At 41.6% G+C, this 12,845-nt stretch overlaps 3 protein-coding genes across 3 annotated transcripts; all 3 read left to right on the top strand.

Moving 5' to 3' along the window:
• Positions 1 to 4,328: 4,328 nt before the first annotated feature.
• SARC_08250 (hypothetical protein) lies at positions 4,329 to 4,562 on the top strand (the record flags this gene model as incomplete). Its single annotated transcript, XM_014297785.1, has 1 exon — positions 4,329 to 4,562. One exon carries the CDS (start codon positions 4,329 to 4,331, stop codon positions 4,560 to 4,562), a length of 234 nt encoding a protein of 77 aa, XP_014153260.1.
• Positions 4,563 to 8,039: 3,477 nt separating this feature from the next.
• On the top strand, positions 8,040 to 8,393 carry SARC_08249 (hypothetical protein; the record flags this gene model as incomplete). The annotated part of the gene is made up of 1 exon (XM_014297784.1): positions 8,040 to 8,393. One exon carries the CDS (start codon positions 8,040 to 8,042, stop codon positions 8,391 to 8,393), a length of 354 nt encoding a protein of 117 aa, XP_014153259.1.
• A 1,489-nt stretch (positions 8,394 to 9,882) lies between these two features.
• Positions 9,883 to 10,131, top strand: SARC_08248 (hypothetical protein; the record flags this gene model as incomplete). The annotated part of the gene is made up of 1 exon (XM_014297783.1): positions 9,883 to 10,131. The coding sequence occupies one exon, from the start codon at positions 9,883 to 9,885 to the stop codon at positions 10,129 to 10,131; it is 249 nt and encodes an 82-aa protein (XP_014153258.1).
• Between the last annotated feature and the right edge of the window lie 2,714 nt (positions 10,132 to 12,845).

The following is a 12,845-nucleotide window of genomic DNA, read 5'->3' as shown; positions in this document are numbered from 1 at the left end:
ATGGAATGTTCAGAGAAATCCACTCAGAAGCGGATCATGCGTATTGAGATCGACGTACTCGCGATGCTTTACAGCTTTGCCATAAATTAGGTAAAAGGCTGAACCTACCAATCTAGTACTAGGTTGGTTGGTTCAGCCATTCATTCAATTTACTACAACTTCCACAAATAACTTACACTCAGGATCATTATTTACACTCGGGGTCATTACTTATACTCGTAACCGTTTCAATCGTATAAAATTATTATCTTGGTATCCAAATGTCCAGCTCTCGGTAGCCATAGTTCAGGTTAATAATTATACCTTGTTTATCCGGTAGCTCGCCGTGTTATACAAACGAGCCAGAATAATACACATTATATTGGTGCGACAATTGCCGGGTGACCACTGGAGAAAAGACTCACTTTCATATATACCATTCTAAAAAAATTGTGATTCATCAGAGTTTCGAATACTATATCAGAGTGAAGTGACTCTATCATGAACCAGCTGACATATCAAGCTATTAAAGACCAATCGTGCAAAGTTTAAATTTCAATCTTCCATGAAGAATTCTCATACGCGTATAAGCTCGGATTCAGATCAGACAAACAGATTTCACTGATAACATCAGAGATCTATGCAAGCAGCAGTGGCCAGAGCGAACTATTCACTCGAACGATTTTCATTCTCATTTTTAAGATGATGGAATGAACGAAGACGCATTGTTGCGTTGTTCTAATATGCAACTGGAACATACCGTGTCAGTGTTAATATCACGCATTGTGAAGAGCGGTACTTAACTCCACTCAGATATACATACCCTTCATACGAGAACAGGGTAATATGGATAAAGACACAAACAGATAAAGATACATTGACCATTTGATCTCAAAGCTGTACTATTTTGTCATACACAATCTCTTGTCTTGTGGATAGCTTACATGAGTAGAGGCAAGAATCAAATATATATCGATCCACTTATTCGTTGGATTTTTGCGTTTGTTTTAATATGCAACTGGAACATACCATGTCAGTGTTAATATCACGCATTGTAAAGGGCGGTGCTAAACTCCATTCAGATATGCCTACCCGTCATACGAGAACAGGGTAATATGGATAAGGACACAAACAGATAAAGACACAATGACCTTTTGATCTCAAAGCTGTACTATTTTGTCATACACAATCTCTTGTCTTGTGGATAGCTACATGAGCAGAGGCAAGAATCAAATATATATCGATCCACTTATTCGTTGGTATTGCTAATATGTAATCTTACTAAATTCAGTTAGGCGTAAAGGAATGTCGGGGGGGGGGGTGGGGGAAGATGGGTACGAATCGGGCTTTGGTTGCACAATTTAATGGTGGAATGGTAAGTATAGTATCTACACCACGAAGATTGTAAATTAATTGAATAGCTTAGCTCTCGGTCTCGTATATAATGCACTTTAAACGTTGTGTTACGTTCAATCCCAGTAATCTATGCGGCTTGCGCTATTTATTACGAATTATCGTCTGGCATGTGTCGTGACTCTAGTCTGAATTTTGGATTATCAACGTTTTTTTACGACAGAATCGTCAGATAATGTGAAATGTTTTATAAACTGCAAAGTCGTTTGCCTTCTTGAGCAAATAATTTGTGCTTTCCATGCTCTAAAGTGAGCAAAGTGGACGTGTGACTTGGACCATATGTCGATTTGCCACCCAAAAAAAAATACCCATCATCGACTTTATATTTGACAGATGGTTATTTTACGTAGACTGAACCAATTAGATGTTATCACCAATATGATGTGATCTATCTGATGTTTCGAAGGCGGAAATGATATGAAGGTTATATTTTCGTATCCAGGAAGAACTAGTCAAGATGAAAATGAATATGGCAACAACCCGAATCAACTCAGGACTGCAAAATAAATACTCTTACCTACTTAAGCTATCAGTCGCATATAGAATGCCTTTTAAACGTCATATATCGTTCAATCTCTGCTATCTATACGGCTTGTGCTTTTCTACACGAATTATCTCCTGGTATGTGTCGGAACTCTAGTATGGATCTTGTGATGCCAACGTGTTTTGCGTCAAAGTCGTCAAATGGAGTTGATGTGGAACGTTTTTAAATAGTTTGTCCTTTCCATACTTTAAAGTGGACAAAGTGGATATAAGACAGGGACTTTATCCCACTCCGATCATCCGTCGGTTTAATACCAAAACAAGATTTTCATTATAGACTATAATTGACAGTGTAAAATACTATGTAGTCTGGGCCAGTGGGATTTGGTCGATCTTTTGCCTTGAAGACAAAAATAATCGAAGGATAGATTTCCGCATCCATGAAGATCTAGTCAATAACAGATAAACACGGCAGCAACCCGAACCACTTCGGGACTACTATATAAGTACTCTTACCACGTACTGTTGTCTTGCTACACTAATTTGTAGCGTAAAGGGATTCAGCTATATTGTGAGAAGTCTGTTTCAAACATCTTAATAGCCGTGATTTTGTTTTACATGAAGTTTTCACTCGTCACACCAGCTTTCTTGACATCAAATTGTATTTTTCTTTCTTTCAACATCTTTAAGAAACGTTAATGAGCAACCTTTCTTTTTATCAAGTACGTTGAAGTACTTATATAATGATAAGTGTAGAGGATATTCTCTTACTATAAACTGCTCAAAGTCGTAAAATTGATCTCACAGATATAAAAAATCCTATATATCATGCCATCGGCACCATTGCTTTCGTCCTCCGTAAGTCAGTGAATCAAGCATCATACGATGACACTAGTTCTGTACTCAGTACTTATTGGTCGCCATCAATCATCGTCAACCGCACACTTTGAATGTCACCTGTCCTCCTGATAGTACAAGCAGTAGTGAGAATAAATCAATCAGCATACGACTACCACTGCTAGAGAATTATTTATTGGCAAAGCTAAAAACAACCAGCTCATTCAAAATGTGTCTATTATGATGGGCATAAACGCCCTGAGGTAGTCGAATATAATCGCAATACATTTCTTCCACTCATACAATGGAAGGTACAATGTGCCTTAATATATTCTGGTGAGGATATGATGGCCGTGGATACTCCTGAATACACAGCAGGCGCTGAACAACAGCCTGTACATATTCTATTCCACTACGAATGTTTCCAACAACTGGATGACAAGTATGGGTGATGTGGCGCATTTGAATCCAAAGTTAAGAAGAAATCAAAGGGCAGATCAATAATCGAGCGATTATAACTGTGAGAAAATAGCGAGGGTTAAGCTTTCGGATGCACTTTCGTCTCCAGTACATGCATTCGGTGTCAGAGAAGGTGCGCGAATGACGATCCGTCCAGGTGTAAACGCATATGGTATTGGATGGGTCTACTAATAGCAGAGTAATTGCGAAAGAGATTGATGAGAAAGCTTTGGACAGCAGACAAGGTCGTCATTGTGTTCGACAATAGCTCAAATTATGATTGCAGGGCTCCCGACACCCTTTGCGGGACCAGAATGAATTAAAAAATGTGGTCGGTCAGGGCATCAAGATGGAAGTGGCTTAGTTCAATTCTGAATACTCTATATGTACATGGCCTATATGGGAAAGTCACAAATGTAGATATGTAAACTCAACCGTCGAGTAACTCATGAGTGAAGTACATTTTACACTCCTTTTTAGTTCTAAAAAATAGTTTATCTTTATTGGTGGAGGTTTTACTGAGGTGGATGTAAGTGGGAGAGTTTTTACTATCGGCTGATTCCTATCAGTTAGACAGAAGTTGGATCAGAGACGGGAGGTTCTTGGGCCGGGAGGGTCTATATAATTATCATGCTTTGAACTAAAATCTTCAGTCTACTAAAATAGTCGCTTAGTCAACTATCTTTTTCAATAAATTTTAGAGCATAAGCGTTTGATATTACAACTAAACGCAGTAGAAATATGTCGTATGTAGAGGTGAATTCATTAGGGTCGTTGTGGAGACATGTGAGACGCAAACCTGTGACTGTGCTGATGGAGTGTTGAGCTCTGGTGCAGAAGACTAAGGCGTATGAGACTGCGCTCAAGAAAGAGGGTTCCCCGGCGCAGTTGCTTTTACACGAAGTGACCCTAGAGACTAGTTCAGAGTTGGAGACCTTCGTACAGTCCTCGAGAACCAAACCTAAGGACTTGAAGATGGCGGCTGCGGCTGTGTATTCGATATTTAAGGATTCCTTCGAGGTGGGCAAATCACAGGCAGATTTTGCGAATTAATTGGCAGCTGGTGTAATAAACCGCACAAAGTCATTGTAGCCTTGAGAGAATTGAAGGACAATAGTGCACGATATGTTTTAGCGGTGAATGAAGCTAAGAAGGTGATGAAGGTAAGGGATGCGTTTGAGGAGATAGAGCATGAAGGGGTGGAGGATGATAGTGAGTTAGAAGTTGTCGATAAAGAAGCGCAGGAAGCTACGAAGAGGGTCTTGAGAGTATCGAAGCAGCAGTATGAAGTGTTGATGAAGCAGATTCGAAGAAATGGGGCTAAGAAAGGTCAGCATGGGGCCAGATGGCTAGTGCCTTGCCTAGAAACAATGACTTGGACCATTCCATGATGACTTTAGCTGGGGATGCAGGATCAAGAGAGAAGGTGCTGGAGGATTGGACAGGGTTGACGGCTCGTACAGTAAGTCTTTTAAAGCTTTATTCGATGGTAGTAAAGCAGATCGGAACATGGTTTTGAAACTGGTTGAGTGGTGGCTTGGTAGATGTCTTGGATCAGCTATCATATATGAAAGAAGATGCGGTGGCTTTTCAGCTTGAAAAAGAACAGCCGAATAAGAGACATCATGTGCGTATGGAGGCGAAGCAGAAGCAATTTCAAGCAGCAGCTGTGACGCAAGTTGCAGCTTTTGGGATACTAGTGGTTTAAAAGGTAATTGTATTTTTTTGTAAGGAACCATGACATTTTGTACGTATGTGTCCTATGTTGCAGAAGTTGGTATGTCATGCGTGTGCTCAGAAGGGGCATTCTGCCAAGCATTGTCCGCCAGAAATTGCTAAGCATGTCGCAGTGGCTGCAGCGCCGGCAAGGAAGGCAGCGAGGCCAAACTGAAAGACATATTGATATGCTGCAGCTGCTGGTGTTGAGGGTCCTTTGTTGCCAATGGTGGATGGGCATGTCAGGGAGATGGACAAGTATTTGAGGACTTTTATGAATCCAGGGGCGGATATGTCGATGATTTCTCGGCGTGTGGCAGGGAGCCTTGGTCTAACAGTCAGGTATGCTATGTGTGGCGAATGGATTAATGGTTTGGTGGTCCGGTGTACGTTGAGTATAAGGTGAAAGATTTTGAGTTGACGGTGCCGACATTGGTCGGGGAGAAGGTGATTCGATTGAATGCGTGGGTGATGGACTGTGTGCCGTATGATGCTGATGTACTGCTTGGTAGGGAGGAGTTGCAAATGCGTAATATGGCAGGTGCGGAATTGACGAGGCAGAGTGTTACGAAGTATACTTTGTTTCCTGTGCAGACGATTCGTGAGACAGCTATGGGTTTTAATGATTGGGTGTCAAGTGAAGCGACAGGTCCTGCATTAGATTATATTCAGCATGTGGCAGCACCTTTGCTGTACATGCGCGCGGAAGAAATCACGTCGTTTGGTCGGTTGTAAGAGTTGTGAGAATGAGGGTGTAATTGATGTGCATTTGCAATTGAATACGGCGGGATTGGAGGTCTTGGCACAGAAGGCAGGTAAGATGATGAATGATTTGGCGATAGTAGATGCAGCTATACGAAATATTGTTTACGATGGCAGGGCGCCGCGTTTTGTGAAGGATCATATGCTACAACTTAAGATCGGACATGGAGGTATACCAGTGCGGCAAGTATATAAAAAGAAAGATTAGAGGTTGATGGAATTATGAGGAAAAACGTGTATGCGTTATTGAAGGCTGGCTTGATTGAGAATGCTTATGACACGGATTGGTTAACTGTGCCTAAGCTCACATATATCGAGGATACAGGTTTGGGTGCCAATGATCCAGTGAAGCATTGGGATGGCATTGTGGATATGGTTCGGCGTTTTCGGCAGAAGGGTATTAAATTATGGCTTGCTAAGTGCGATTTTGTGTATCAGGAGGAGCCTATGGTTGTTATGGGTCGGTCAGTTACAGAAGATGGCTCGATGATTAAATTGCAAGCGCTTTTGGATATGCCACGCCCTGAGACTAAAGTGCAAGTGCGTTCTTGGTATCAATGTTTTGGGTGGTGGTCAAAATATGTGCCAGATTTTTCGCAGTTGCTGGCTCCGATTAGTGATTAAGTTAAACAGCGAGTGCGTTTTAGGTGAAAGGATGCACAGGAGCAAGCATTTGTCGCTGTGCGTGAGTTGTTGCAGGCTAAGAAGATTCTGGCTGAACCTACTCAATATGAGCAGTTACTGTTGCAAATGAATGCGTCTGATTTGGGTGTGGGGCCATCATTATGTGTGTGGCGCGATGATCAGAGGTTGTCCGTGGGGTTTGTTAGTTCGAAAATTAACTTTCATGCCAATCTCTCAACGACAGATAGGGTGTTTACTGCACTAGCCTATGGTTTTAAGAAGTTTGAGATGCGTGCTGAGACGAACCATAGACCTTTGTTAGGGGTGATACATTAGTTTGAGTTTGCTATGGAACCAGTTGGTAAGCGTCGATGCAGGGATGTGATGTTTATTAGGTCGTCCGATATGGATGTGTGATATTTGGAAGGTTCTAAGAATGAGGTGGCGGATGGTTTGAGCAGGATGCCTTGGTGGTTTGATCCCATCACGGTTCCTGTGGTTGTTGGCAACACTAAGTTTGCCGCATGTGCTCGGATGGGTTTGTTAGAACTTGATGAGAGTACTGATCTTTCGATGAATCAAGCGCGCCTTAATATGGAAAAGCGCAAAGCGGAGTTGGTTGCTTTGCGAGGACGCCTGGCGTTCCAGGAACACTCGGCTGCTGAAGGTGAGAGTTTGGATTTTAAAATGCGGCTTGGTCTTCTGCAGCAGCAGATCAGCTCTGTTATATAATGCAGTGCTGTGGGTGGATGGGATAGTGTGGAGATGTAGCACAGGCACAGGTGTAATGTATTAGTTTAAGTACATGGGCGGAGTTAATTAAACCTTTGAAGGATTATGTAGTGGTGTTAGTCCATCAAACGTTGGCGCATGCGGGTGTGTATCGTACGTGGCAGTTCTCGAAGCAGAGGTATGGGGAGGATGTTTTCAAATCCCAGGTAGCTTCAGTTCTCCAGGCATGTGTGGCTTGTCAACAAGTTACCAAGCTTCGTGGCACGGTGGTTTTGCTTATCCTAAGCGTCCTACGGGTGTTGGTTTGTGCATTGGCATGGATCGTTTGTCGCTACATAAGGCAGTGTATGGTTTTCAAGGTGCGGTTGTAGCTATTGATCGTATTTTTGCGGAAGATCTGGTGTCGACCATACATGGCGAGAGAGAAGAATAGGAAAGGTGTGCTAGAGTTTCTGCAGCAACAGGTGCCCCCTTGGGACATGTTTTTATGGATCAGGGTGGGTCTGTTGCATAAGAGGAAATGAGGGATTTTTGGGCCAATAAGGGGCGGTATGCCACTATGTCTCGGTTAATGGGCATCAAGGCAATGGCCGTGCAGAGCGTGTACTGCGTACTATTGTTGATTGGTTGGCGAAGAGTTTACCGGTGGGTTATGAAGCGCTTTGGTCGGCATATATATATACTCTGTGGTATTGGCATGCAATGCGACGGTGAATTCATCCACTGGTGTTAGTCCGTATTATCATGTCACCGGTAGGCAGTATAAGTCTCAAGTGAATATGGTTGTACAGGCGAGGCTATTGGATGTCTTAGGTCGAGATTTACTTTGTGAGGCTGCTGTACGTGATAAGGTTGTCGCCATTACAGATGAAGTCGCTAAGGCGTCGCTGTTGCAGGCTACAGACCAGCATCGACGTTCAGCATCGCTCTGGGAGCCAGAGCAGTTAGTGTAGAGGTTGGTGTCTAAAGAGGGTAATAAGCTTGAGAAAGGGTAGAAGGTGCGAGGCGTGGCTGTTTTACGTGAGTCGCAAGGGATGTATAAAGTGCGGATTGATGGGAAGATTCATTTGTTATATGTTGATCAGCTGAAGGATCCTATTGAGGATGCGAGTGGTGAGAGCAGTGTTTCAATGAAGATGAAGCAGCCGTATTTGTTATGGTTATATAGGTACTCTGAGGTGGGTCGTGCTACGGTGCTGGAGTTGAGTGAGCTCTTTACCGCAATAAGAACCTCGGGAAAAGGGAAGTGGTGGCTGGAGGCGCAGAATTCAACTTTTGGCTTGTCTGTGGCTGAGGTTGTTGCGTTAGCCTTGCAAGGTAAAGGCCCCAAGATGGTTGCGGATGGTCTTGATGCTGCTTTAGAAAGCAATTTGTCGCATACTCGATGAACACAGTTGAAGCATCTGTTCAACTTTGAGAGAGATCCAGTCTTAAGAGATACGCAACTTCGTAAATGTATGTAACTGGTTGAGTGAATAAATGAATCAACACTTTGGTGTTTTGTTCATTGGGGAGGTGTAAACTCAATCATCGAGTAACTCATGAGTGAGGTACATTTTACACTCCTTTTTAGTTTTAGTCTTAAAAATAGTTTGTCTTTATTGGTGGAGGTTTTACGGAGACAGTGGATGTAAGTGGGAGAGTTTTTACTGTCTGTTGATCCCTATCAGTTAGGCAGAAGTTGAATCAGAAACGGGAAGTTCATGGCCAGGGAGGGACTATATAATTACCGTGCTTGGGACTAAAATCTTCAGTCTACTAAAATAGTCGGTTAGTCGACTATCTTTATCAATAAAAGTTTGAGATTACAAATACAGATTTACGGGTACGATTTCTAATTGTCCAATTAAATTCGCTAAATGTGATATTCAATTCCTTTCTCAACTTATTTCAAGTAAAGTTTAAAAAGTTCTTTTAGCGACTTTTTATGTACATTTAGTAACTTTACAGTGCTGTATTTTTTTTTATGACACCTGGATTCGACGCAAAAAAAAAGGGCGATTTTTCTATTTTTGTCCGGTTCAAAATGCCGATGTGTGGCAACTGACAACCGACTCACACATCTACAAAATCGTGTGTGGATGTAAAACAAAATAAACAAAGGTACCTGTGTATGAAAAGTACAAGAAATGCACACAGCTTCAGCAATTTATTATACAGTTCGTATACGATCCATGCTGCACCGATTTATGGATTTAAATGTAAGCAAATTTTGCACGACAAAGTCAGTAAATTTTAATATAAAAATTGGAGTTGTCGCTAAAATGTACATTTGTACATATTTGATCTATATTTCAGTACGTTTTCATCGGTAAAATGTGTGAATGCACATTTAGTGACTTTTTTTCTTCACATTTTCAGTGTATATTTAGCGACTTTGTTCTTTAATGCAGGTATTGCAGCGAACGATCTCGTATATTATGGCTCTGGTGATCCAGATAAAGGATCGAAACGCTTGTCAAATGTGCACGTTGTTAAACAGTCAAAATTTGGCACTATTCTTGGGCCACATGATAGAGGTAGAGACAAACAGGAGAATATAATGGGCCCAAGAATAGAGCTGATATGCTTACTACAGCTATCAGATCTGCAAATGCGTTAATTGTTTTGCATGCCGTAGCAGTACGTAATGTTTGCGACGAATTTTAGGAGATAGAACTGGCCAAGATCATTCAACCTCCTAAGCTCAAGAGGGGATGGGCAAGACGAAGACCGGTTGGCAAACAATACGGTACATCATTTATCAAGAAGTATGTAGAAGATATTAAGGATATGTTTGAAATTGGCGCGATGGATCCTTACTTAAATATGCAACCTAGATCAAAGCTTGCCCAACTAAAGCTGATATAGCCTGGGAGGTATTCGCTTCCAGAAGAAATGGATATACGCACACAGATATCAATGGATATACGAACACAGATGTCAACGGATATACGGACACAGATATCAATTATGACCGATGCGAAGAAGAGTCTTGAAAATAAGCGCAAAAGGGAAATTGAAATGGAAAAGCAGCAGAGATTATCCGAGGCCGACGCTAAGGCTATAGGCGAAGTATACTTACCGCCTGCTGTTAAAAAACACGTAAGACAGAAAGTTTCCCCAAGGTATATCAACAAGACATAATGGATATGGTAGAAGTGGATACTGAAATCTAGTGGCAGATATTGATACCTGCATTGAAAGCATTGTACGAGCGAACGAATAAGTCTTCCTGAAGACTTCCCAAAGGATGATATGATCAAGGCAAAGCCTTTGTACTGCAAAACGAAGTCTAAAAAGTCACTCATACGAGAAAAACTGTAAAAGCTTTAACATCTGAATCTGATTCTAAAACAATCTAATGACCATTTACGTATTTATAGAGGTGTTTAAAGGATTTCTCAAGCTTAAGAATAGTCTAATAGCACCAATATATGTGCTGTTATGGTGTTTTCCGTGCTCTGTAAGCGTGAACTTCTCAGAACTGCTAACTTGCAAAATATTGATGCTATGGTGTTGATATAAAAGAACGAATAGGTCATATTTCCCGGCATATTACGTTAAGCATGATAAATTAGGGTTTGGTCCAATAGCGCAATTGATAAAAAAAGTCACTGCTCCAAGATTTTGGTCATTTTGCCCCGGTTCATACGCGATTTTTAGTTAAAATAAAAGAGATTGATGACTCAATTTAAAAACAGCGTTTAGCAGCCAAATAATTATGTTTACATGGTCTTAAAATTGTGACAATCTACTTTAAAATTGTAACAATCTATTTTTAGAAAAGCACATCCTTTATACTAATGTCTGCTATGAACAAACTGTAATCATTCAAACAAAAGATTGCACAACTAAACAGTATAAAAAGAGTGCACAACCAAACAGTCTAAACCTCTAAAAACCCTGAAACACTGTATATGTGGCGACAATGGCTGTATTTATTAAATTTGGTGACCGCATCAATGCACTGCCCAAGTCGTTGAAGACCAACAATAAAGTCCAAAACCAGGAAGCTGACGCACAGTCAACAAAAAGGGTGAAAGCCTTGCACCCCAGTATATCTCAGCTTGAGATCAATTTTGCACTGAATAAGCGTAGAGGGGGTGCGTTTATGAATGCGAAGCATTTCAAACGAGAAAAACTAATATTCAAAGGTGCAGTTCAGAATTAACACGCTTTCTGATGCATGCCCTCATCGCGAAAACATGTGAGATTACGACTATCAGCTAGAAAATGTGCTTTTGGTCCGCAAGGTAAGTACACATGCTATATTGTAGACATATACGCTTAGTCAGAAAGTGTGCAGGGAGAATATTTAGGAAGAAAGCTGCCGACACGAAGTTCCGATCCGCAAAATAGGAAAACAATGGATCAACTTTCTGGTCAAGGACGCTATGCTTGTCAGCAAATATAACAGAATAGTTGATACTGCTAAAAAACAAACTGGTTATATATGCACTTTAGAGCCAACCGGTTCTCAGAAACAGCGTCCCGGCAAAAAGTCCTCAAGTCTGAGACAAAGTCACCGTTAAAACCGCAACACGAGCAGACACTGTCGCAAGGTAGATGCCCGACGGCGAGGAAAGAGACGGGTAGCTTTATCCCATATGTACAATATAGTGTGAGTAGTAGTATGGGAAGGTCGAGGCACGGTGCTACATCCATACCTACTGTGGTAAGTTATATCTTAACCCCAGTATTCCGTGCAGAACGTGATAGGATCCGTAAAGAGATATTCGCTGAACGAAGAGAGAGAGAAACAGGCTGAGCGAGCCTTCACAGGTAAATGTATGGCACAGTTCTTCCAGAAGCTGGAGAAGCTTGTATAGTTTTATTGGCGCTATTCGAATATTTAGACTACATTGACAGACTAGCCAACCTCACACTCTGGAATGACAAATTTGGAAAATAGTTCTAGCAGCGATGAGTAACAGAGTCTGGATAAGTCAGAGTCACGGAAGGGTAACCAGAAGCTGGCAGCCTGGGATCAGCTCGTATTATAAATGCTTATATTGAAGACTGCCGCGACAATATATCTATCGCGACAGCACTACAACTTCGACGTGCACGAGTTGACAGTATGTCGATATTCTATATCTTACTGCATCGCGATATCATATATAATCAAATCACGGCATGTAGTAAATTAGGCGAATGACTGAACCAACAAATACTAGGTTGATTGGTTCAGTCATTCACTTAATTTACTACAAAGGAGTGGTAATCCCAGCGTGGAAGGTTCAGGGAAATACGTCCAGGACCGGATCGTGCGGACTGAGATCGAAGTACTCGTACCACTTTCCAGTTTTGTAGTAAATTAGGTGAATGACTGAACCAACCAATTTAGTATCCTACTGCACAATAAGCCGCCAAGTACACGCCAGCACGCACTAGAAATGCGCTCGATTTGCACAAGAACGTAGCTTCATTTATCGGCGTCTGCACAGAGCGTAAAATCAAATCTTTCATGTGCGTATTGAACGACTTGTATGGGGCATTTTTCAGAGAGAATACATATTGTGCCACCATAAAGCACGATGTCATAGCATGTGGCAACACATATATCTGCAATATCACCCAGGGTTATTGTTGTGTAGCTAACAACAGTGGCATCCACAATAACGAGACGAAGCTATGGACGGAGAATTTGCACTGCAGCTATAGGCGTGACAAACATCGGTACACTTACACAGTTATTTATTTGCTATTTATATGACAAAGGTCTTAAAGACCGCTACGGGTTAGAAAGGGATATGATTGATGTTTGCACGCCGCGTAAAACAATGAAGCGAACAGCTGACAGTATTCTCACAGCAGCGTGCGACCGATGATAGAGCTATAGCGCGAGAGCAAATCGA

The sequence above is a fragment of the Sphaeroforma arctica genome (genome assembly GCF_001186125.1).
Source record: "Sphaeroforma arctica JP610 unplaced genomic scaffold supercont1.724, whole genome shotgun sequence".
NCBI lineage: Eukaryota > Ichthyosporea > Ichthyophonida > Sphaeroforma > Sphaeroforma arctica.
The sequence above is the reverse complement of the archived record's forward strand: the minus strand, read 5'-3'. Positions and strand labels throughout refer to the sequence as shown.